At 40.2% G+C, this 26,857-nt stretch overlaps 1 protein-coding gene across 1 annotated transcript; it reads left to right on the top strand.

Moving 5' to 3' along the window:
- Nucleotides 1-1,520: 1,520 nt before the first annotated feature.
- Nucleotides 1,521-5,902, top strand: LOC147448662 (histone acetyltransferase HAC5-like). Its single transcript, XM_086521431.1, has 9 exons — nucleotides 1,521-2,549; nucleotides 2,801-3,103; nucleotides 3,631-3,774; nucleotides 3,896-4,105; nucleotides 4,650-4,792; nucleotides 4,877-5,075; nucleotides 5,333-5,442; nucleotides 5,532-5,607; nucleotides 5,699-5,902. The coding sequence occupies exons 1-9, from the start codon at nucleotides 1,521-1,523 to the stop codon at nucleotides 5,900-5,902; spliced, it is 2,418 nt and encodes an 805-aa protein (XP_086377557.1).
- The last annotated feature ends 20,955 nt before the right edge of the window (nucleotides 5,903-26,857 follow it).

The raw sequence follows: 26,857 nt of genomic DNA, 5'->3' as shown, positions 1-26,857 counted from the left end.
GTCACGGGGTTGAGTTTGCATTCATCCTTTGGTGAGTTTGCATTTTATCCATCATTGTTGATAGAAAACCCTTGCGTTAAAACACACAGCAATGTGTGTGTGTGTGGGGGGGGGGGGGGGGGGGGGATGGGGTAAGAGGTAAGAGTAGATTGACAAGACATCTGTTGAGAACGCAGGTCACACGCATGCAAAGTGGGAGGAAGGAGACAAGGAAGCACCTACACGAGGGGCGATAGCTATTTTGAGTGGCCCTCCTCCTTGCACTAAATGCATCTCTTTACAATATAGTTAGATTTGCAAAACAAACCTTCCTAGTCCCCTGCATTTCATGTGTGCCTGACTTGGTGTTTCATCAATTGCATTCTCAATCCCATCTTACCCCCTTGTGTGTGGCTCTTACGTCTTATTCAAATGTCTTGCCAATCCCATCTGCCCTCTTCCAGGGGCGTCCACAAAGTAAAATTTCCTTACATCACCCCTTATACCCCTATTGTACACATGAATCTGTAAATTCACAAGAAATTAAAATCCCTTCGATTGAATTAGGCACGTGCTATGCTACATATACTTTAGTGAACTCCTCGGGGACCTCTTTATGCCCTCCCATGTGGTCGGGGGACACCTATCTTTTGCAAATCTAAGGTGTCGTTAGTAGAGGAAGGAGGGGCAAGGGCGTGGTCACATGCAAAAGAGTTATCAGTAATCGATAACTACCTCTATTGCACTTTATTCTAAATTAAAAGCGGACTACTCATGAGCCATTCGATGGTCACACAAAAAAAAATGCGCCTAGGACATGATTGATACAAAACCTAGTGAGGAAACTAATGATTTTGATTGTAGAGGATGAAGTCAAGATGCTAAATATTACCCAAGGCAATATCTAAGTTAAGTCTCTTTACATACAACATAATCAAGGTGTTCTTTTATATCTAAATTAGTGGTGTTCTTAATTGTGTCTTGTTTTTGGCAGGCCTCGTGATTTTATCACCTTTTTGAGTTGCAGTAAGAAAGGGATTGTATTCTCAGAAATGTGTTAATATTTGGAAATTGAAATGTTCACCAGCTGTGAGTCCCGAATAAACCGACTCCAGAAAAGTCAAACGTATATAAATGATGTGTCTTCCAGCTCACTGTCATCTGGCATTATCTTTCCAGGTGGCAGTCGCGCAGTTTGTTCGCTTCATCCTTTGGTGAGTCTCGATCCATCAATGCTAGAAAACTTGCGTTAAACACAGCAATTTGTGTTGGGGATGATCGAGTGAGAGAGAGAGAGAGAGAGATCAGCGCGATAGAGATCAGACTGCGACAAATTAGCAAACGCTAATATGTCGCAGTCTCTCTCTCTCTCTCTCTCTCTCCCCCCCCCCCATGTCATCACGTACACAACACTACCACACAAAAATCGGCACGTGCTTATAGTCGGCATTGTCAGGACATGTACTAATTGATTGCAATATTTTACAACATGCATGTAGGTCTTCTGCAGAGAGAGGAAAGCGTAAGAAACGCTAGTGAATATGGTCGGAGTGGGCAAGAATATGGATTTATTGCGGTCCATCATGAGGCGTAAATATGGTTTTTGTCCAGACGAATATGAATCGAGTACAGAGGAGATCATGCTGAGCCCAGGTAGCCCTAGCTGCTATTCGCCCGTGGCTGATCCTGCAATTTTAAAGGCAGGCTGTAACTTGGAATGTGATGTGTCCGAAGAGCGCGTGGTCAGGAGAAAGAGGAACCGTGTAGGATCTGCAAGTGAAGCAGTGCAGGTGGTAGCAAATCATGAGGAAACCATGAAAGAGAAGCTCAAGCAAGCAGGATCAATTATGATTGCGGAAGATCAGCGCCATGTCGAGCTGGAGAGTAGTGGAGCTGCCATTGATGTAAAGAAAGGTCCGGAAGGAGCGAGAACGTTAGAGATACGTTGCAAAACAGCTGGAACCGGGAAGGGCGCAGAAGCCACAGGGAGTATGTGTGCAGCGACCAATGTGATGACAAATGAGGAAACAGTGTATCAGCGCGCTTCTCTAATGGAGTACATGCGACTCGAGCACATGCAGAAGCACTTGGCGCTTGCGCGACCCAAGGGTGACCCTCGGAAAACGTGCCCCTCAATATTATATTTGATTCAAGATAAAATCTGCTCTGTGTGCGGCGAGGAAGACTTGCAGTTTTCACCACCACCAATGTTCTGCGAAGAATGCAGGAATGAGGTAAGGATGGGCATTGATGAGTACTATATCACAGGCAAGGCTGATGTGAATATAAGTATCAATACAAGCAGGCGCTTAGGCAATCGGTCCAGAAAAGCCAGTACAAGTGTAGCATCGTCCGCATTGCCAGTTACTGCTGATAAGGAAGTTGATGAAGGAAAACTTGTCAGTGATAAGAATAATATTGCGGCACCGCAGATAGTTCTGTGCAAGCCATGTTTCCAGGAAGTTGGTAAGAATGAGATTGTGGAAGTCGGAGTCACTGGCCTTCAGCTTCACACGGGCCAGTTTCAATATTGTGGGCCAGAGGTCGAGATAACAGTTCATCAGGAAGCGGTACATGCGTATATAATACTGTCTTTAAATGTATTTAATCTGTACTAATTAAGGTCATGATCCTGCATTAATTAAGCTGAGTTCCACTCCACAGTCCACTGTTTTGTTTTATGCATTTTGATCTGCTACTTAAAATAAAATATATAGATATGCTGATCATGAACTAGCGAGAGCTGTTTTTGTGCATGCAGTGGGTAAAATGCGACACCTGTGTCTTCTGGCAGCATCAGATTTGTGTTCTGTTTAATCAGGAGTTGAACGTGGGTGACAAAACTCTTTACAATTGCCCTGACTGCTGCGTTCAGCTGAAGAGCAGCACCGAGCAACGGCCTGCAGCTGTCGGCGGCGGATCAGAGAGTGTGATCCAGACAGATGAGCAGGATATTCCGGCCGACACGACTGGGAATATTATGCAATATTATAAATGGCGTGCTAAATCATTGCCAACCACATCCCTGAGTGATCACATTGAGAATCGCCTGGCTTCTCGACTTACGCAGGAGCGAGCTGAGCGTGCAGCAGCCGCCGTCCGATCATCCTCTGATCCTCTTCAAGTAACTCCACTCCATTATATAAACTGTTTGCCGGTTTTAACTCCGCATATTATAGCTAATTAATTGTAGATGAGCACAAACGTCGTACAGCATTCCAACTTAATTTTAACGTGTATATAGCTCTCGACTCTAGAGACTTGCTTGATAATTAGGTTTCTGCAAATATCTCACAAGAAGATTTAGACTTAGCAATTTTCTCATGTAGGAAAACAGAGTCTTTTTCAAGTGTTTTTCATACAATGCATAACATCATGAGCTTCTGCTCGAGAGGCACCGTATACCTAGCTAGGTACGATTGGGGGCAGGGGACCACCGGGCCGGTGGTCCCTCCCTCCAATCATATCTAGCTAGGTATGCGGTGCCTCCCTGACAGAAGCTCGTGCTGTTGAGGTAAGTCACAATGTGGGAATTCGTGATGTTGAGGTAATTAAGTCACAATGTAGGATAAGTCACTATATGGTCTTGTCCGTTATACAATTAATATCTAATTTGTACCAACTTTGCTCTAATGTACATATTATATGCAGGTCCCCTCTGCAGAGGGCCTTGTCGTCCGTGTCGTCTCATCCATAGAAAAGATAGCCAAATTCAGCCCCAGGTTTTCTCAGGTTGTTCAGTCTCACGTTAACAATATTGACCAAATGCCAAAGCAACTACCTTACACGTCCAAGGTGAGCCATCTGCAGGAAAATCTTCCAAGTTCTATGCTCATTTTTCCATGAATGCCCTATCATTGATTAATTATACACCCCAGCTCATGTGCCTACGCGGTTTAAAAACTGCCATTTACAGATGGTGATGCTATTCCAAGACGTCGGCGGTGTTGATGTATGTCTGTTTGCCATGTATGTGCAAGAATATGGCAAAACAATACCTAGAAGCCATCCTAACCACAACATCTCTTACATAGCGTACCTAGATTCCATAAAGTACTTTGAACCAGCGAATGTTAGGACCGTGCATGGGGAGGCACTTCGGTCCTATGTATATCATGAAATCTTGGTAAGACATAATCTCCTTTATCATTTGAAATGTTGAAACTTTGCAAAAGTGTGTCTGTATGCTCCTAAAAAATGAGACTCCTTAAGATCATAACTTGCGATTTGTGAGTTACTCTTTACTTCATCTTTACTTTGAGATGCAGAAGCCAAATGTGGTTAGATCTTAATGAAAAAGATGTAAACTTATTGGCCTTCGCTTAATATTGCACACATTACATGCTTAGGGGATTTCATATGAATGAAATTTTTTAACAGATCTTTTCCATGTGGTTCCACAAGATAATTTAGAAATTTTCTCATGTAGGAAATTCGAGTCTTTTGCAAAAAAATTTATACAATGCATAACATCATGTGCTTCTGCTCGAGAGGCGCCTCATACCTAGCTAGGTACGAGGGAACCACCGGTCCCCTGCGGTCCCTTGCTCCTAATCGTACCTAGCTAGGTATGGGGTGCCTCCCTCACAGAAGCTCATGATGTTGAGGTCATGAGTCACAATGTGGGAATTATTGTGAGAATTTGTCCAAAACTTCTTGTGAATTCATAGATTGGCTATCTGGAGCATGCAAAACAACGGGGATTTAAAGAATGTTATATATGGGCCAGCCCTCCTAAGAAAGGAGACAGCTACATATTTTACCGCCACCCTTCTACTCAGGCAACACCACAGCAAAAGAAGCTTTGCACATGGTACGTCTTAAAAACCTCTCTCTCTCTCTCTCTCTCTCTCTCATGAGTCAACAAAGGAGCATATTAATTTTGATTGTTTCGCAGGTACCATAGTATGATTAAGAAGGCTAAAGAAGAGGGTATCGTTGTTGAACACTGTAGTCTCTTTCAGCGCTACTCTACGCTCAAGGGAATTAAAGACATCGTAAAGCTTCCATACTTTGCTGGGGACTTTATATCACAGACCATTGACGTCTTACTCTACGAGAAAGTCTATAAAAGAGCCGATCAACTTATGGATGCGGTAAGTCACAATACCATTAAAATGGGGGGCTCGAATCTCGCCCAAGTTTTCGCACTACCTTGAATTTGAATACATCGGCATTGGATTTATATAAATCCTCAAAATCATAATTAGATATGACATTAGCATTTCCTATCATGACCATAAATAAAAGTTCTCAAAATATTTGATGCATACATTTAAATAACGCATTTTGTACAAAAGCTATTTAATCTCGATTCAATTCAGTAACTCTACCTATGCAATCAACTTTGCAGTTAAAAAGGAATATTAAGCATGAAAATGAAGCTATTATGGTTCTTCAGCTCAACCGGAATTCCTCTCAATCCGCACGTGATTGCATCGACATCTCTTGCCAACACAATGGGTAAGGAAAAAGTAGGTTTGTGTTAGAGAATTTTCCTAAAGTTCACTTGATGTATGTAGAGACTTAATTTTAATGGATTTCTGGTGTAGCTACTATGATCATTCAAAGCAAGAGGAATGCCATTCTTTTCGGGAGGGAGTCGAGGACAATAGCGCATTATGGATGGTAAAGCACACGTATTTATTTAAACTCTTTTGAAAAATTTGATAGCATTTGTTATTTTACACGGCCTCATTTTCTTTGGATGCTCTTGTAGGGGAATCCAAATCAACCCCCATGTCATGAATCCAATCTTGACCGTATCATGAATGGAGGAGTCTTTGACGATAGGAATGATTTTTTGGGCCTTTGCCAATCGAACCATTATCAATTTGATAGTTTACGACGAGCAAAGCACTCGTCGATGATGATACTCTATCATCTTCACGACCAGAACTTGTCGAGTTCTTCAAGGAAGTAGCTCAAAAACAACACAAAAGAGCAAGAAAAGCTCCAAGAAAGTATAATTAGGAGAGTTCTCTCGACCTTTAAGTACTAAGGAAAACAATTTTGGTGGCTGAGGTAAACAATATTAATTTTTTGCACGTAAATGGAATTTTTTTAAATCTATCTTTAGAGAAATGTGTTTAGATTCATTCATTTTTAATTCTTGCATATGAAAATCCAAATTCTCAAAGTGAAGTTACAATTGGTAACTTTTTTGGCTTTGGATTCCTAATTATTACCAGAATTATCCATTGCACATGTAGAAAAAAATTATCAACAAAGAAATTGTTTATGATCAACAAAGAAATTCCCACTGCTTTTGCGAGTATTGGACACGTGATTCTATTGAAATGCAAATCATTTATGATCAAAAAGAAAATTCCCTCTTTTTTTGCGAGTATTGCACATGTAGTTTCATTAAGATGCAAATGATTTATATAACAATATAAGTTGTCATGACAAATGCACCTAGGTGAAAGTCTCTTCGAAATGTACATTGCATTTGAGCCTAGCTAGCCCTATAGGACCATATCATGGTCATTCAAGTGCATTCCTTACCAAATTAGTGCCTCGTTTCACCAAGCACGATGTGAGAGATTACAGGTAAGTTGCAAAATGTGAGGCCTTCATGATCAAACTTTGAATATGATCAACTGAGGTAATGTATTGAACAGCCAAAGTAAAAGGGATATGATATTTCATACATATAATGATTGTTTCATATGAGCCACTTTGTTTTTTTATTAGAATTTGTGCATTCCCCTTCCAAAACTTCTATTATACTTCTATCACATATCAGATGATATGTTTTAAATCAAAAAGAAGGGCCATATACAATTAAATCTCATGGCTTACCCTCCCTTCAATCTCTGTTAGTAACCACGACCAAGTCTCTCTTGTGCAGGTCGTCTCCATTAGAAATCATCTCGGACCAATCATGGCAACCTCTCTCTCTCTCTCTCTCTCTCTCTCTCTCTCTCACACACACACACACACACACACACACACACAAACACACAATGATTTTGTTACGTGGGACTAGGGGCTATTATTTACATAGTGTGATATGCATAAAAACGGTTTCCATTGTTACAATTGTTGTCGTGGCACGTGCATAATGTGAAACTAAATTATCTACCTCACTCTCAATGCTTTTGCTATGTGGACCAAATGCTATTGTGTACATAGTGTCATATATGCGAAAATTGATGCCACGATTGCAGCTCTGTATATACTTTGCGGGGACAGCGAGGCCCTCGACGTGGCACTATGGCATGCTTTTTCACATAAATATATGCCTATTTTGCTTTATAAATGTAAAAGTGTCAAGTGTATCAAAGTGGCACGCTCGTTTTGCCTAAAAAGTTCAATGCGGGCGATCTCGACCAAAAATAGCAAGTTTCATGCACGGACGGAAGAGATACATCCAAAGTGCTTGGCAAGATGAAATTTAATCCCAATGGGATTTTTGCACAATTTTAGGGATTTTTCCCAGCTCGTTTGGGCTTTTTACGGGTAAAAAAGGGCTTTTTTGGGCTAAAAATGACCAAAAATGGTCAAAAAAGACCCAAAATTGGTCAAAAATGGCTAAAAATGCCACATCACTCATGGTGCCGTGACTATGAGAAGTGAGGGAGCATTTTAGAACATCAATATCAGCACTACAAGCTCCTTTGTGTGAAGGGTTACAAAGCTTGCACTTAAGGTATGCTAGTGCAGTCCCGTGATGTTCCAACCCTGTATTGGAGGCTGTGAGGCCACCAATTAGGGTTTCCCCTCTTCAAATAAGGGAATGAATAATGAAGTTTTGAAACTTCCATGAAATGGCTACGACGGAGAATTGAAGCGTTTGTGTAGGGCTTTTATCAGGGCGAAAGAGCACTGCAATTGTGTAATTGGCAGTGAGGCTACACCAAATCATCACACACACAAGAGTTTTGAGTCAATCTTGGTTCTTTTTCAAAGAAACTCTTTCATGCCTGGAGTTTTGTTCTTTTTTAGTGTTTTTTTGGCTTCAAATCATCTACGCCTTGCTTAATGTTGTTGCGAACTCTCACAGTTAGAGGCACGACGCTTTCTTAGCCGCACTCTGCACTTCTTGACATATGTTTGGTGAGCCCGACGCGAAATAGGATAGGGTGAGGGTTCAAAATCTTCATTGAAGTTCTCAAAGCAAAGTTTTAAAGATACGGAGCAACAAGAGCAGCAGGGGGTTCTGTTTGATCTTGTCACAATGCAAATGTTTCAAGCTTTTGTGGTGTTTATGCAGCAGCAGCAAGATGCGGAAAGGAGGGAGCTTTCCTCAACTAAAGCGCTTCAATTCGTGGTGAAGAAAATGGACCAATTTAAAGGTAAAGATGTAACAAAGTATCTTTGTGGATATGTAAAGGAGATGGAGCTTCATCGAGTGCCCGAAGCAGAGATGGTGCAAAGTTTTGAACTAGCCGTGGTTCTCGAGATCAGAGAGCATGTAAGGGGAATTCGAAATGAGCATGGGGTAGCTTGGGAATCATTCAAATCATCCTTGAAAGAAGAGTATTTCATGGAAGACTCCGAAAGGGTGACAAAGAGGACTTTTCTAGAGTGGGTAGTTCGGCCAAAAGAGGGACTTTCGCCTACCGAGCTGCTAAGGGAATTTGAATGCCGCTATGATCAACTTTCAAGGACTGAGAAGGCTACTCTAAAATCAAAGAAGACAGAGCTCTTTTTGCAAGCTGCAGGCAAAGAGATTCAAGAGAAGTTAGAGTTACTGCTTGAGGATAAGGATGCGGAACAGGGCTTAAAGACTGATTGGAATGAGGTCGAAGATGAAATTTCACTGCTAGCCAAGCGACAACGACGAAGAGACAAGATGATCATCAACCCTAGTCAAGCCCCATGTGTTCTCGAGAGTCCCATGAAGCCTGTGATTGTGGTTCCAAAGAGTGACAAATCCATCCTTGATGATATTGTTAAGGGAATGCAAGAATTGAAGTTAAAGCTTATAAGGCTAAAAGAGAAGGGGCAACCATCAGGTCAGCAACGACCTCAAAGCAGAGAAGGTTTTGTGAATAGATGCATATGGTGTGATAGTATTGACCATGGAAGGAGGGATTGTGAAGGTTTCAAAGATGCATTGACAAAGGAGCTTGTTTTCTTGAAAGATGGCAAAATTCACTTAAGTGAAACAAGTAATCTCTTGGGTACAAACTTTGGAAAAGGTGGAATGAAGAAGCTAGTGAAGGACATGGCTACTAGCCATGCCATCTCAATGGTTGAGGCAGCCGCCTATGGGCTAAAAGTGGAGCCTATAAAGCAAAAAGGAGTTAGGGTTGGAGAAGAAGCATCTAATGGGATTGGAGAACTGTGGCCATGTGCAATAGAGTCTTCTCTGAAAGGTAAAATGACTAAAGGAGTTTTACATGAAGCTGGAGACTGCATTCGGCTAGAAACAGGTTGGAACGGCCATGTTGACTCTTTGTCAGTGCATGCATACATTGCCAAATGTCAATCCAATGAGGCTGTTGTCGAAGAGAAACGTAGGCGTGATAATGGGGATGAAGGGCCTTCAAAACGGGCGACGAGGAGTGGAGGCAAAAATGACACAGTGCCTCCTAGATCACCTTCCCCACAATAGATGCATGTCCCCAAAGTGCCTATGCAAGAAGCCTCTAAAGAAAAGAAGAAGGATGCAACAAAAGACAAAGCAAAGGGTCCGTCCTAGAAGCTCCAATCTGACATAGAGGCGGCAACAGACCTCAAAAAGGTTTTGAAAGAGAGGATTTTGAACAGTAAGGTGGAATTTACATTGGGTGAGGTCCTTGGAATAACAAAAAGGGAGTTTCATGAAGAGATAACTGATATCATCAAGAGGAGGCGGCAATCTCTTACTGAATCTATCCATGTATAGGGTGAATAAGAGACTTTAAATACACAAGGAGTACAGGTCTATGGTGAGCAAGGTGATCAAACTATTGCTGTATGCTACAAGTCTAGGGGAGGAGTAGAAGAGGTTCACTTCTTGGATGATGAAGATGAAGTCGAGACCACTCACAAGAGTTACTACTTAAAGAGTCACTAGGCAAGATCAACTACTGAGACCCTAGTGAAAGTGGGAGACTTAGAAGAGCCATACATTACGTTGATAGATCATGGGTTAGAAATTAATCTTATGTCAAAGAGTTTATATCAAAAGGGAAAATGGCCAATTGATATAAATCATGGATGGATGATCCGTGAAGCAAACAACTCATCAAAAGAGTTGTACGGAGCTTGTCCAAATGTAAAGGTGACCATAGGGGATGCATGTGAAAGATTACCAAAATTTCTTTGTACAGGAGATGTCTACATACCCTCTTATCCTTGGGTATCCATACATCAGTGCTACTCGCATGGAAACCAAGGTAATAGATGATGGGTCAGCTTATGCTAGGATAAGGAGCAGGGATGGGAAGTGTGCAGTACAATTCCTTACTGTTTGTGTGGACCATGAAAGGAACTGTGAAAGTCTTAGAGAGCAACCCTTGCCAAAGACAAACGAAGAATTCAAGGACTACAGGGATATGAGGGGTTTTGGCCATGTACCATTGTAGAGTGGGATTGTAGTAGTACAAGAAGAGAAAAGTTCTCGCATGATGTATATGCAAAGGAAACATTTTCTTCAGGTTTTGTAGGATTAACAGACTATGGATCTATTGCTTTTACAAATGTGAGGACTTAAAGCGGGGTGAATGACAACATGTAAATAGTGTACAAAGAGGTTTGAAGATGAATGGTTTTCTAGAAAATGATGAATGCATTACAGGAGTATTTGATGAGTGTTCGTTTATGGATACTATGCAAGACTTGGAGTCTTTAGAGGATTGCAATTTGCGTACAGAAAGTGAGGTTATGAAAGTTTTCTCAATAGAAATGTATAAAGTCATTGAGGATTTCAAAAATGCTCAAGGTGTTGATGTACGAGTGGAGACCAAGTATAAGTCTGTGGCAAACAAAGTGAAACCAGTGGAATTACCTCTACCAAAAGGCTGTACGGATAAGATGGATCAAGCTGCTTTGCAACCTAGTCTTCGTGAGTCGAGCAAGATTGGAAATACGTTTACACATGATACTTTGAAGGAGTTAAAGATTGGTTGCAAGGACAATTTGATAGATGTTGAAAGAGTATGCTTTGGAGAAATGCTTGCCAAACATGGAAACGATTTTTCATTTGAGCCTCATGAGATAGGGTGTGTTGATCCATCCATTGTTGCTCCTATGGTGATCTTCACTATCCCTCATGTACCTTGGAACTTGAGGCCTCTTCCAGTTCCAAAGGCTCATTTTCCAAAACTCATTGAGCTGCTTAATGAAAAGATCAAGATGGGTATTCTAGAGCCTTCTTGTGTTTCATATTCAAACAGGTGGTTCACAATTCCCAAGAAAAATGGTTCTTTACGCTTTATTCAAGATATGCAACCTGTAAACAAGGCGACAATCATAAATGTGGGTACAAGGCCAATTGTAGATGAATTTCCAGAGGCATTTTCAAGAAGGGCAATATATTCTATGGGAGATTTGTACTCAGGGTATGATTAGTTTCAACTAGCAATGGAAAGTAGGGACCTGACAACCATGAGGACACCTTTGGGCCTGGTAAGGATGTGCACCTTACCTTAGGGAGAAACTAATTCAATTGCACATATGATGAATGGTATGAACAAAGTCCTACGTGACTTCATACCTCAAACTACAATGCCTTTCCTTGATGATGTGCCAATCAAAGGATCTGATGTAGGTGATATAGATGTGGCTCTAGACTCAAAGGGGTATCGCAAGTATGTGGCAAACCATATCATTGGGCTTATGGCAAATGAGATACATAGTGCTTGCACGAGAAGACTTAACTAATCAGGTCAAAGGTCATGCTCTAAGAACAAAAAGCACAGAAGGGATATGTAAGTTCCTCTTGGTTGATGTAATTAGCCGTTATGGCTGTGTTGGGAAAATAACAGCGGATAGGGATGAGTTGGATGCTGAAAAAGCAAGGGATTTTTTCTCTAGATTGGGCATGAAACTCACTCTCTACTGCATACAATCCTGAAGGGAATGGTAAATCAGAACGTGCAAAGGTAAAATGGGAGAGTGGCCTAGTTTATTGCCTTACGCTTTATGGGCTGATCGCGCAACTCATAGCTCAGGAACTGGTTATATGCCTTTTGAGTTTATGTATGGTCAAAAACCTATAATGCCAATTGAGGATGTAATTGCGACATGGAATGTATTGCCTTGGGAAGATGGAATGAACAAGGAATACCTTCTTGCTTTGCGCATACGGCAATTAGAAAGAAGGCCTCAATAGCATGATTGTAAGACGTAAGGTTGAAGAATAAGGACATATTTGATAAAAGGCACAGGCTTAGACCTAGAGCTATTGAGGAAGGTGATTGGGTGTTGGTGTATGACAGTAGTCTTGATAACCAACATTCAGCAATAAGAAAGACTTCAAAGAGATGGTTTGGCCCTTACGTGGGTAAGCATGTACATGGAAATGCAACTTATACCTTGCATGAGTTGGATGTACAGAAATGAAGATTCCCATTGCAGGGAAAAGAATTAAATTGTTCAAAAGAAGAGGCATACAAATCTTCTTGTTTCACAAGAAATTCAAAATTAAGGCTCTGATGAACATGTTATGGATGAGGATGAAGAAATAGATGATGATGCACTGGACTTCACTGCAAGTGACGATGACATCAATATGTATGTTGACTTAAATGAGGACTGAACTTGCAAAAGCTATGTGTGGCACATGCCGGAGGATGTGCAGGTTTAGAGGGGGTGGATGTCCTGTCATGACACGTGCATAATGTGAAACTAAATTATCTACCTCACTCTCAATGCTTTTGCTATGTGGGACCAAATTCTATTATGTACATAGTGTCATATATGCAAAAATTGATGCCATGGTTGTAGCTCTGTATATACCTTGCGAGGACAGTAAGGCCCTCGACGTGGCACTATGGCATGCTTTTTCACATAAATATATGCCTATTTTGCTTTAGAAATGTACAAATGTCAAGTGTATTGAAGTGGCACGCTCGTTTTCCTAGAAAGTTCAATGCGGGCGATCTTGGCCAAAAATAGCAGGTTTCATGCGCAGACGGAAGAGATGCATCCAAAGTGCTTGGCAAGTGGTAAAATGAGGTTCAACATGAAATTGAAGCCCAATGGGATTTTTGTTGGAGCTATATATGGCTCACTCTACTCAACTTGGTCTCACCTATATATTTGTATCTTGTCCTCAATATGAATCAGTCTTTGGGAGCGTACATGGTGTGTCTCTTGTCTCATCTCTCTCTCTCTCTCTCTCTACATCTCAACATGGTATCAGACTGGTAATGATCACACGCCGATTCAATTCATGGTGACAAAACAATATGCGTATGTGATTCACATGTAAGATTCAAAATTGCTACAAATTTTATTTTTTGAGGATTGATTCTTGAAAACTTTGGTTGTTTTGTGTTACGAAGAATATGATTAGTGTTTCTGTGGTGTTTATTGCTAATCAATATAATAAATCATTGATTATGTTTTCTTGTTGATTTGTTTTTTGACACCCTGAACTTCGTCTCAATTTTTGCGGGTCTTCTGCTCAAAATTTGGAGAAACGGGAAAAGCGCAATGGAGCATAGCACAATAGCGCATTTCATCCAAAACTTGTTCATCTCCTCGAGCTCTTTGATTTGAGTTCTAGGTTTGCGTCAATCAAAGTTCGCAGCAGAAAGTTATGTTGTTTTTACTACAAATTGAGCTTGACGCAGCTTTCTTCGTCGTGAGTCTTCGTAAAGCGTCCGCGATCGTTTTTTTTATTTTGGCATTAACTTTTTCGAGAAAATTTAGCTTTATTCATATTGTGGCTGTCAATCTTGCGTCTCATGTCACTCTATTTGAGGACTCTCGTCTCACGTCACTCTATTTTGAGGACTGTTTTATTATTGATCGACGTCTCCTTTTCCATGCTTTTTTGAATGACGTCTCTCACATCTTTGGACGTGTATTGAGCATCCTTCTTGCATTTATTGTTGATAGAACACACTCATCATAATTCTCGCGTTCTCAATTGCCACCTTCACCATATATGGTGTGCAGATTCTACGATCTTATCTTATAAGTCTTCTTGTAACCAAATATGGCTATGACTATTCTCGTCAACGGCTTTCCTTCTGGCCAGCGTTTTGTTCCTCCTTTCCAAGGCCAAGGATTTCCAAGGTGTAAAGCAAAGATGTTGTTAATTCTTGAAGGCGATGAACTCTCTGATGTTGTCCTTGGAAATCGTGTTTGACCGCCTCAGCTATTGATACGGATCATGATAACGTGCTTATCACTGAAGGACCTATATTTGAAGATTGGAATGTTGTGTATATGGATTAGCAACGACGTAATAAAGTAGCTCGTCGGTATATTCTTTCTGCTCTTAGTGATTCTCTTTTGCTTGATATGTATGAGCTACCTACTTCTCACAACGTATGAAAGTACCTTATTACAAACTTTCAGAAGAAATCTGTTACAGAAATACTTTATTTGAGAGGGTTTCTTAACAAACTAGAATATGAAGTTGGTACTGCCATGATGGGACATATTGAGTCTTTCAAATCTGTTATTAATCAACTTGCTGCTGCCGGTGATCCTGTTCCACAAAAGCAACTGATTACACTTCTCCTTGATACGGTGAAGGACTCCTCTTATGATAACACTGTTACTATTCTCTCTTATAAAGATGGTCTTGATTTCGACCAAGCCTGCATGTCTTTAACTGAATTGTCTCAACGTTAAGAACGCCGTAATGCTGGTCATGATACATCTATGATTTCACAAGAGGAGACTGAGTCACAACAGATGGAACGCATTTTCTATGCTCGAAGACGTTCGTTTCAAAGAGGAAACCACAGAGGTGGCTGTTGTGGTAATATTTTCTCTCGTCTCAAATTTTCTAGTAAGCAATGCTCTTACTACAACAGAAATGGCCATATTGAAGATGATTGTTGGGCACGTCAATATGATGAAGAACACAATATTACTACGAAACAACCACGTTTATCTAGAGACTTTGCTTCTTCTTCTTGTGAATATTGTGGACGATCTGATCATCCCACTCATATGTGTTATAAGCAGCGATTCGACACAGATCAAAATAGAGCATATGCTACTGAACATCGAAACAACATTGTACCAAAAATAAGTTGCATCCTATGTTCAGTTGCTCCAAACAGAATACTTCATGTACATGATGGTTCACTTTTTATTGTTGATTCTGGTGCTACAGGAAATATGTCATATCAGTATAAGTGGCTCCATAACTATCATCCACTACCAGTTCAACATGTTGTTTATCTTGCTGATGATATGACTTGTCAAGTAAATGGTATTGGAGATTTATATCTTTGTACCTTATCTTCTTCCACTCTACTTTTGCGAGGAGTATTACATATACCAGATCTTCAACGTAATCTTCTTTCAGCTGCTAGACTTGTTGATCTTGGTCTCTTTGTTGGATTTGATCATACCAATGCCGAATTGAGAAAGATGGACAGACTATAGCCATTGCTTCTCAAAATGGTAAATTGTTTCAACTCTCTCTCAATGATGCTGTAGCAAATGTTGTTACTTCTCCAGGTGATCATGATTGCAAAGTATGGCATCACCGCTTTGTTCATGTTGATTTCTCAAAACTCCTTGATCTACAGCGTTGTGATCTTGTTCATGGCATGGATCTTAAAGCTCATCCCTATATGGGAATTTGTGAGTTTTGTGCTCTTGGGAAACATAATCGTAAACCCTTTTCTCTTTCAAATACAACTCATTCTCATGACATGTTGGATCTTGTTTATAATGATATATGTGGACCGCTACCTTCTTCAAGATCACAATATCACTACTTCATTACTTTCATTGATGATTTCTCGCGGTATATGACTGTATTTTTACTTAGACAAGGTCTTATCTATTTTTAAACAATTCCACAAGGCTGCGGAACTTCAACCTGGTCGTCGCCTTCAGAAGCTTTGTAGTGACAATGGAGACGAATATGTTCTCGAGAGTTTATGAAGTACTGTGTTGATAGTGGAATTCATCATGAACACACTATTCCATATTCACCTCAATATAACGGCGTTGCTAAACGAAAGAAACGCACTATTCTCAATACTGTAAGATGTATGTTGATTCATTCTGGTTTATCTCGTGTTTTCTCGGCTGAAGCTACTTTGACATTAGTATTTATTCAGAATCATCTTCCTACTACTGCACCCTCTAGTAAGATACCCATCACAACATGGATAGGTGACATTCCTTATGTATCTCATTTCAGAACCTTTGAATGTATTGCTTATATTCATGTTCCCAAAGAAACACGAACAAAGTTTGATGCTTCTGGCCTTAAAGCTATTTTTATTGGATATTCTGACACTTCCAAAGGCTACAAATTCTATGACCCTTCCTCCAAGATAGTAATTGTGAATCGTGATGCTACTTTTAACGAACAGCTTATGGGAGGCTCATAGTCCATGGATGATGCTAATGATACTAAATCATAATTGCTTCAGGCTTTTCCATTTCTTTTAGATGATGAAAATTTTCCTATAGAGAAACTTTCCTCTTCACAACCATCCATTCCGAATGCTACCAATGATGATATTGATATTTTTGTTGATCTGCCTATTGATTTTGAACATGGCTCATGTCATGTTTATGATGATGATATTGTTGATAATGCTTTTTCTACTTTTGAAGATCCCGTTACTTATGATGAAGCTATCTCTTCACCACAAAAGGATCAATGGAAGCAGAGTACGATTCTCTTATCTCTAAAGGTACATGGATACTAACTGAATTACCTCCTGGTCATACAGCTATTAAGTGTAAGTGGGTGTATAAGACAAAAGTAAAAGCAGATGGATATTTTGACAAGTTCAAGGCACGTTTAGTTGCAAAAGGTTACTCCCAAGTAGCTGGTGTTGATTATCAAGGTTATCAAGAGACCTTTTCACCAGTTGTTCGCATTACAAGTGTTCGAGTTTTATTGGCAGTTGCTGTTCAATTTGATTTGGAAGCTCATCAAATGGATGTGCGAACTGCTTTTCTTAACGGTGACTTGGAAGAGGAAATTTATATGGAACAACCAGAAGGGTTTGGTATTCCAGGTAAAGAAGACCTTGTTGCTCAACTCCATAAGGCACTATATGGTCTCAAACAAGCTTCACGAGCCTGGTATAAAAAATTTGATCTTTTCCTCACCTCTAAAGGATTCATCTCTTGCTCTTTAGACCCCAACTTATACATAAAATGCCAAGGTGGCAGTTTTGTGATTCTTTCTCTTTATGTGGATGATACCATCCTTGTTTCCAATGATTTAGGATTTCTTCTGCAAGTGAAAAAGTTATTGTCTTCTACATTTGATATGGTGGATGTTGGAGAGATTCACTCGTGTCTTGGTATTCAAATTCAACGGAATCGTACAAAGCGTATTTTGTTCCTTTGTCAGTCAAAGTTTATTGCAGATACTATTCAAAAGTTTGATATGGAATTTGCACATTCAGCCAACACACCTTGTCTTGCGAGCTCTACGAAGAACACTTCTGACAATGGCGGTCAACTTGTCACAAATCAGCCTTATGCTAACTTGATTGGATGTCTTCAGTTTGTTGGCATGAACACTCAACCTGATATTCTCTTTGTTGCTAATTATCTTGAACAACATCTTGCACATCCTTCTATTAAGCATTGGTTTGCACCAAAGCGTGTGTTGAAATACTTGAAAGGCACTACAGATTTTGGTTTGCTCTATCAACGACAACTCACATCGGATTCTATACAATATATTTCTCTTTTGGGTTACACTGATGCAGACTGGGCAAGCTCACATTTATCTATGCAATCTACTAGTGAAAACTGCTTCTTTATAAATGGTTGTCTTGTTTCTTGGACCAGCAAGAAACAAGGTTGTGTTGCAGTTTCTACGACCGAGTCAAAATCTGTTGCAACATCACTTGCAGCTCTTGAATTGATATGGCTTCAACAAATGCTACTTGATATTTTTCACCCTCCTCTTTCTAGCACACCCTTGCGGTGTGACAACCAAAGTGCTATTAGTCTTGCAAAAGACTATGTTCAACATAATAAGTCAAAGCACATTGCTGTCCATTATCATTATGTCAGGTATGAAGTACGCAAAGGAACCATTATGGTTGAACACTATCCAAGTGATCAGATGATTGCAGACATTCTGACCAAAGGCCTCAATGAGTCACGTTTCATTCTCTTGCGCTCGGAGCTCGGAGTTTCTTCGGCCTCACTCTTTCTAGATTAGCTTCTTTGCTATTGTAATAGCTTTGTACATATGACATTGTAATCCTATAGGTACCATGCACTATGCACACTCCAGATCTGCACATTGTGATCTTTGAGTCACTTGTATATTTGTACATAGATGCACAGTTCACTTTCACCTCATCATCACTGGTTCATATTTTCACATTGTATAGGGGCTTGGGTTTTTCCCTTGAACTCCCCAAGGGTTTTCTCATCCAAAGGTAGAGATCTTTGTTTGAGTGGGGATGTTGGAGCTATATATGGCTCACTCTACTCAACTTGGTCTCACCTATATATTTGTATTTTGTCCTCAATATGAATCAGTCTTTGGGAGCGTACATGGTGTGTCTCTTGTCTCGTCTCTCTCTCTTGTCTCTCTCTCTCTCTCTCGCTCTCTATCTCTCTCTCTCTACATCTCAACAATTTTTCCACAATTTTAGGGATTTTTCCCAGCTTGTTTGGGCTTTTTACTGGCAGAAAAGGGTTTTTCTGGCCAAAAATGACAAAAAATGGTCAAAAAAAGACCAAAAATTGGTCAAAAATGGCTAAAAATGCCACATCACTCATGGTGCCATGACTATGAGAAATGAGGGAGCATTTTAGAACATCAATATCAGCACTACAAGATCCTCAGTTAAAGGTTACAAAGCCTGCACCTAAGGTATGCTAGTGCAGTCCCGTGTTGTTCCAACCCTATATATCAAAATTGTGAGGCCACCAATTAGGGTTTCTCCTCTTCAAATAACCACTAGGGAATGAATAATGAAGTTCTGAAGCTTCCATGAAATGGCTACGAAGGAGAAATGAAGTGTTTATGTAGGGTTTTTATCAGGGCGAAAGAGCACTGCAACTGTGTAATTGGCAGTGAGGCTACACCAAATCATCACACACACAAGAGTTTTAAGTTGATCTTGGTTACTTTTCAAAGAGAAGCTTTCATGGCTGGAGTTTTGTTCTTTTTTAGTGTGTTTTTGGCTTCAAATCGTCTACGACTTGCTTGATTTTGCTGCGAACTCTCACAGTTAAAGGCCCTACGCTTTCCTAGCCGCACTCGGTACTTCTTGATTGTGTACATACCTTGACAGACATGTGAGGTCTCAGAAGTGGTACTAATGCATATTTTATCACAATAAAATATACCTAATTTGATTAAAGATGCACAAATGTCAAGTGTTTGGAAGTGCCACGCTCTTTTTTTCTAGAAACTTCAATGCGAGAGATATTGGGAGGAGAAAACAACATGTTTTGTGCATAACAAAATATCTTTGTGGCTATGAAAGGAGATGGCATTGGATGGAGTGCCTGAAGCAAAGGTGGTACAAAGTTTTGAGCTAGCCGTGGTTCGTGAGATTAGAACGCATGTGAAGGGAGTTCACAATAAACATGGGTGAACTTGGGAAGCATTGAAATTAGCCTAGAAGGTAGATTATTTCATGGAGTACTCCAAAAGATTAATAAAGAAAATCCTTTTAGAGCGAGTGGTCTAGCAAAACAAGGGACTTTTATCTAGCAAATTTCCAAGGGAATTCAAACGGCGCTATGATCAACCCTCAAGAGGAGTTACTACTTGAGACATGATGTTGGATAGGACTTAAAGACCAATTGAAATGAGGTCGAAGATGGAGTATCGCTTCTGGCTAAGCGACAACTACGAAGAGACAAGATCATAGTAACCACACTCATGTCCCAAGTGTTCCTAAGATTTTCAAAAAGCCTATTACTGTGGTTTCAAAGAAACATTGTAATGAAAATGGCTTATGAACTTTGAGTTTAGCGAAATTAAGAGAATTAAAGAGAGCATTTTTTTGAGATTACTTTGAGAACATAGAGGGTGAAATTAATTGACAGTAGCAACATAATCATAGTACTTAATTAACTTGGCATGAACAATACTTTTGGAAGAGAGAGAGTTTAGAGAACTTGACAATACTCGAGGACCATATTTATGTGGAGTGGGTCCCCCCTCCACTAGGCATTTGTATTATAGATTCTCCCATCAAGAGAGACTTGGTGATACAATGATGATGGAAAGCTTCATGTATCACGAGCATAACATAGACTTTGTAAAAAGCATTAACTATCCCAAGACTCAGCCCCAAGGACTCAAACACCTTCGAAGGTGGAGAGAGCTAGCCGGGAATAAGGCTAGGGAAGAGGAAGAACAAACAATCATAGGAGAAAGAAATAGTTTCTCACTTATCATCACTCTTTTTGATAGCATACATAATAGCATAGTAATAAAGATAAGGAAGATGGCAAGCTTAATCCTTTAAGCATGGCTCTTGGTTGGATTTGCAATCCATATCCAAGAGTTTTGGTCTAGACTCTCAACTTCTCTAGTCTAGCTTGGAGAAGGACATGGAGATCTTGCACTTTTCACTTCACACAATGAGTGAGTGTGTGAGTGTGTATGTGGGAGTGTATACCCCCCAAGCAACCCCCCTTCTTTATTTGGTCAATCCCCTCTTCTAGCTCAACTTGGAAGCTGGACCCCTGCAAGCCTGGCCAATCACATGCAAAATGCATATCAAGCAACAAGGGTAGTCTTGGAACAAGTGTCCCCCTTTTCACTTTGAGAGAGAGGACTTGATAAGTGCAAAAAATATTAAATAAATCAACTAAATTATCATTGGACCCCTTGCGAGGCTAACCAATAGGCTTTAGGAACACCATTAAGGCAACATGGGTAGGGGTTTGACATGTGTCCTTGCTGCCTCTTAATGATTGGGCTTACCTTGTGTGCGTGCGTGGGTGTTCTCTCTCATCCCCCTAGCTTTAGGGTCGCCCCCTCATTTGTACGGGCTTTGTTGATTGTTGGATCCCAAGCACCTTAGTCAGCAAGCACAACAAAGCACCTCAAGGTTGGGTAGTGTTCCCACAAGCACCTCAAGATTTTTATTCATTAAGCATGACAAGCACCTCAAGCATCTTAACCAGACAAGAGGTGCACCTTTGCAATGAGCATGCTCTTTTGGATCTTTGATGGTGGAAGCTCTAGGAGTCTCATTACGGGCATTTCTCTTGGGGCAAGAACGATAGCCATGTCCTTGCTCCTCACATTCAAAACATTTGTGGTCCTTGCAAAAATCTTCAAGTTCTTTAGGAGAGAGTTTAATTTTACCTTTGTAGACTCCCTTCTCCTTGGAACAATTGTTTCTGTTGTTGTTATTGTTGGAATTGCCTTGGGAAGAAATTTGGACATTGGTTTTTCCCTTTTCATCACTCTTGTCTTTGTTTTCCATGGGCTTGACATTTCCTCTAGCCCCTTGTTGAAAATTGATGTGCAAAGCAACCATGGTGTGGTGGATTACTTCAGTGATAGAACCAGGACATTGAGAGTTGACGTACTCGGCCATCTGTTCATGGTGTGGTGGATTACTTCGGTGATAGAACGAGGCCGTTGAGATTTAATGTACTCGGCCATGTCTTCAGGTAATCTCTCACAGAATTACTATTTTTGCTACTCAGAAAAGTATATCTTTTGAAAGAAAGTAGCGTTGAGATATAAATCCCAAAACTTGTCCATATATTTGTGAATAGACTCATGGGAGAGAACCTTCAAACTTCACCATTCGGTAAGCACTTTGTCCTTTGCATCGCTTGCAAGAAATTGCTTCATGATGGAAACTTGTAGAGTTTTCCATGTCTTTGGGGCTTCACCGTTGCCAGAGGCCAGCCCACCATTGACGAGCCGGTTTCTAGAAGTACATAGCTACATGGAGTAGCTTGGAGGACTCCGTGAAGCCCTAATCTCCAAAGGACGCATCAAATTGCTGGATAAGGCCAATACTTTGTGTGGCACCAAAGGTGCCATCATAGGTGAGAAAAGAGACACTCTTTCCTCCCTCCTTGAACTTCTTGAGCTTTTGTGACCTTCACCATGCAAGGTATGATTTACGATGTAATAAGACTTATTAAGAAAATTCTTAAAGTAAAAAAGAATGTAATAGGCCATATCCAGCAGGGTATGATTTACGATTTCCATTCCAGCACAACCTCTCATGTAATATGGACGACTTGAAAGATTTTTGAATAGTCTATTAGATAGAGAGTAAATGTCTTATTTAAATGAGTTTAAGATATTGAGAGAGAAAATATATTCTCTTCTTTTTAAATAATACACTAAGGATATATTTGATAAAGATTAGTAAATAACAAATAGTATGTCTATGAACATCATAATAAAAACGTAGTTGTCAATGTTTTAATTTATGTGTTTTAGCTCAAACACATGGGTAAGCTTACAATAAGTTAAAAAAGTCGTGAAGATCCAAAAATATAGTTTTTATGATTTGCGAATAAAAATTTGCATATTTATTAAAAATAACAAGTTTTTTGCAATTTCGTTTGCGTAGTCTTCTAGACCAAACTTGTTCCCGTCGTTTTGAGTACCTTGAAGTCCATATTCAAAGTTTATATAATAAAATTATGGGATACAAAAATTGTGAGATGCAGTAATAGGGTAACCTACGCGCTGCAACATGTTAGCTTACAAACATATATACACAGGTAATATCTCTTTTGTGAAGTGATTATACGCTTTTATGATGATACAAAATTATATTTTCTAATTTGATTATCATGTTGAATTGGTTGCACAAGTATTTTCTTTTGGCTATCTTGTAGAAGTTACAAAAACCAATGTGTAAAACGGGATCTGTATAAGGTGTCATGATACTAAGATTGTGATCGTGTTACAATTCGGAGTGTGATTGAGATTGAGAGTGAGAGTGTGATTTAGATTGAAATTGTGCACAAGATTAAAATTGAGATTGAGATTGCAATTGTGAGTCAAAGTGAGAGTGTGATTGAGATTGAGATTGAGATAGCTTGGGGGTGGTCGTGAGGTTTATGAAACGAGCTACGCTCTTCTTGTAATGATTACCTTACATCAATACGTATTCTTTATTCAATCTATTTATTCTGCTTACTTTGTATTTTTCATTATCAATGTATTTTGCTCTCCCTTCTCGCGTCACATACGATGTCCTCCCCTATTGTATTCTCTAGGAGAATTGCCATAGCTTTCGTCGGAAGAGGAGGAAGGCGAAGAAGAAGCAGAAGAGGGTGACCTCTTTCTTGCCCTTTCTTCCTTTGTTTCCTCTTTTCCCTTTTGAAGTGACGAGGAGAAGGGTTGTGGATTGACCGTTCTCTTGGCAGGAGTTGGCGGTTGATATCATATGGGAGAGAGTCTTGTTTTGGGGGTCTCATCAGGAGGCCTACTAAGCTCTCTCTCCTCCTGCAGAGGAAAGGAAATCCCATAAGCACAAAGTTGTTGAGTAACTTTGTCTTGCAAAGTAGGGTTCTCCATAGTGTAATGGAAATGGCCTATTAACATTGAGAGTAGTGGAAATCAAAGAAACTACTTTTGTGAAATTATTTTGTGAGCATAGCGGGTGAACTTAATTGATGGTAGCAACATCAACATAGCATTTAGTTAACTTGGCATGAACAATACTTTTGCAGGAGAGAGAATTTAGAGAACATGACAACACTGGACCAAATTTATGTGGATCTGGTCCCCCCTCCTATAGGCATTTGTATTATAGTTTTTCCCATCAAGAGAGACTTGGTAGAATACAATCTTGGTGTTGCATGTGACCTATGTGATGCAATGAAGATGGAAAGATCCATGCATCATGAACATAACATAAACTTTGTAGAAAGCATTAACTATCCCGAGACTCAGTCCCAAGACCTCAAACAACTTCGAAGGTGGAGAGAGATAGCAGGGAATGAGTGTAGGGAAGAGGAAGAAGAAACATTTCTTAGGAGAAATAAGTACTTGCTAGCATACATAATAGCATAGTAGTGAAGATGGACAAGATGACAAGCTTAAGAAGTGAAGCATGGCTCTTGGTTGGATTTGCATTCCATAGCCAAGAGTGTTGGTGTAGGCTCGCAACCTCTCTACTTTCTTGGAGAAGGATAGGGAGCTCTTGCACTTTGGACAATTCATCATGAGAGTGTGTGTGCGTGGGAGAGTATACCCCTCAAGAAACCCCCTAGCATGCTTTGTTCAACCCCCCCTTATAGCTCATGCTTGAAGCTCATTGGACCCCTCCAGGCCTAGCCAATCACAAGCAAGAGGCATATCAAGCAAGAAGAGTAGCCATGGGACAAGTGTCTCCCTTTCCCCTTTGAGAAAGAGGACTTGATAAATGCAAAAAAAATTAAATAAATTAACTAATTTATCATTGGACCCCTTGGGAGGCCAACCAAGAGGCTTTAGGCACACGATGCGGGCAACATCAGGAGGAGCTTGAGAAGTGTTCTTTTTGCTTTTGTTGCCAAGATTTCCTTGTATGAGGGTTTTTTGTGTTCTCTCTCTACCCCCTCTTGTAGGGCTCGCCCCCTCCTTGTAGGGATAGTTGTTGACGTTTGCACACCTTAGCCCCAAGAACCTTAGTCAGTAAGCATGACAATGAACCTCAAGTGTGGGTAGTGTTCCCAGAAGCACCTCAGGCTCCCTAGTCGGCAAGCACGACAAGCACCTCAAGCGTCTTAGTTATCAAGCACGACAAGCCACTGAAGCACCTTAGTCTTCAGCACGACAAGCACCTCAATCACCTTAGTCAGCAAGCATAGCAAGCACACTAAGCTAGGGCCGGTTTTCCACCTCAAGATCAGCCCTAGCTTACCTAAGGTCAAAGGAATTTTTAACAACAACCTTTCGAGGTCTTTAATGAAGCTAATCCTATGGTATTTAAGCTCCCTTAAGGTAGCCTTGCTCTTTGACATACCATCTCTCATTTGGACCCCTTTACCATTGGCCCCGTGTTGAGATAGATATGAAAGCACATGTCTATATCGTAACCCTTGATCAATTGAATATGTGAAAAGCATTGGGGTTGGTTACATATTAGATTTTATGACATTACCTCTTTCTTGAAATCATAGTCGTACTCAACTATGAGGTAGAAGAGACAGAGCCTTACTCATTAGTCAATCTCGCTTAGCGGGTAGAGGATCCCTTTTTACTCTACCACATCTTTCCAAGATTGATGACTAATCCATTTGGTGCTTGGGAGACATAGCTGCCGTAATCATGTCTACTCCTTAGTCCATTTCATTCTCCCAAAGTAGAGTGACAAATTCTGCTTGGTGTTTGAGAGACATCATCATCACAAACATGACTCTAAGCATGCATACTACTTAGATTTGCGCAAAATAAAAAGAGAAGTATTCTTATAAGACAAAAAAAATGGTCATTTAAAAGAAATTTGTACATTTTCTTACTCTAATGTAGCATTTTAAGCATGGTCAAGGTTCATACTATCCTTAATCTATACTCCTTGCATCCATCTAGCATCTTCAAAAGGATAATTTTTAAATTTAATAAGATACCGTCGGATAATCTTACCATGTTGTAGTACCTTGTCTCCATGCCAAAGGATAGCTTCGGGTTGTAGGACCTCTTCTTGGCCTTCAATTTTGGGAGAATCTTTAATATTTGGTTCACTTGGTAGCTGTCCTTTTCTAGGGCTTAAGTACGCTCACATGAAAAGCATTGTGTATGAGCCAATGGTTGGGGAACTTGAGTTGATAAGACATCTCATTGATGGTCTTCAAGATTTGGAAAGGACCATAGTATCTTTTGGCTAGTTTAGCATAATAATTTTGATAGCCGGTAGGATTTTTGCCTGTCATTTTCCTTAATTGAGCCTTTTGAAACTTAAGTAAGACCCAATCATTTTCTTTGAACGTTAAGGCCCTTTTGTGCTTGTCAGCAGCAACAGCTTTTTGCCTTTTTTGGGGAATGGATATAGCCTCCTTAATCTTTTGAAAAGATTCTTGTACGTCACGGCGATACACTACAAGAGGTTGTGTGCTCTTGTGACGCTGTTAGCGATGGAAATACACTGGGTTTTTATAACCCCCGGCGTCGCTAAAACCGTCGCTACGAGCGTCGCTATAAGCGCCGCTATATAGAGACGCTCATAGCGACGGTTATAGCGACGTTTACACAGAAGACTATAGCAACGCTCATAGCGACGCTACAGAGCCATAAATAGCGACGGTTATAGCGACGCCCGAGAGAAATTTTTTTTGGTGGCAGGGCAGTGAATGCCCTGTCACCCATCAACCATATTGTACTTGATTCACTTTTTAAAAAAAGTGCAAGGATAGATAATAGACCCAAAATAGTCACCCACAAGACGCATTGTTTGCAAAATTGACAATTGTACACATCATAGGCAAAATGAATTGATTGGCAAATGTAATAATGACAATTGTACAACATCATAGGCATAAAGAATTGATTGGCAAAAGGAACTGCGGTGACATATGTAATAATATACATGGTTCAAAAAGACGTATAAAATCCGTCTCATGATACATAAGCTATGAGAAACCCTAAACTAATGCTATCTAGCTACGGCTAAACTGACGTCGTCTAGTCAGACGTCTCATCGCGTCCAAGCGGCGTATCTGTCGGATTCTACAAAAAAAGACAATAAGACAGCTTTCAGTAAGTATAAACATATAACGACATTTATAAAACAATACAAAAAATAGAAAAGAGTAAACCCTAATAATAACCATGCCGCCGTGAGAACTGAGAATGTCCATCAGGGCGTTTAATCCCTTCCTGCCT

Source organism: Adiantum capillus-veneris, chromosome 10 (genome assembly GCF_014529385.1).
Source record: "Adiantum capillus-veneris isolate H3 chromosome 10, ASM1452938v2, whole genome shotgun sequence".
NCBI classification, from domain to species: Eukaryota; Viridiplantae; Streptophyta; class Polypodiopsida; order Polypodiales; family Pteridaceae; genus Adiantum; species Adiantum capillus-veneris.
The sequence above is the reverse complement of the archived record's forward strand: the minus strand, read 5'-3'. Positions and strand labels throughout refer to the sequence as shown.

Excerpts from the sequence above, each read along its gene's own strand:
- LOC147448662 (XM_086521431.1), top strand. The coding sequence starts at position 1,521 with ATGGTCGGAGTGGGCAAGAATATGGATTTATTGCGGTCCATCATGAGG. Across the intron at positions 4,106-4,649 it reads ATGTATATCATGAAATCTTG|ATTGGCTATCTGGAGCATGC; the intron begins GTAAGACATAAT and ends GTGAATTCATAG. Across the intron at positions 5,608-5,698 it reads ACAATAGCGCATTATGGATG|GGGAATCCAAATCAACCCCC; the intron begins GTAAAGCACACG and ends ATGCTCTTGTAG.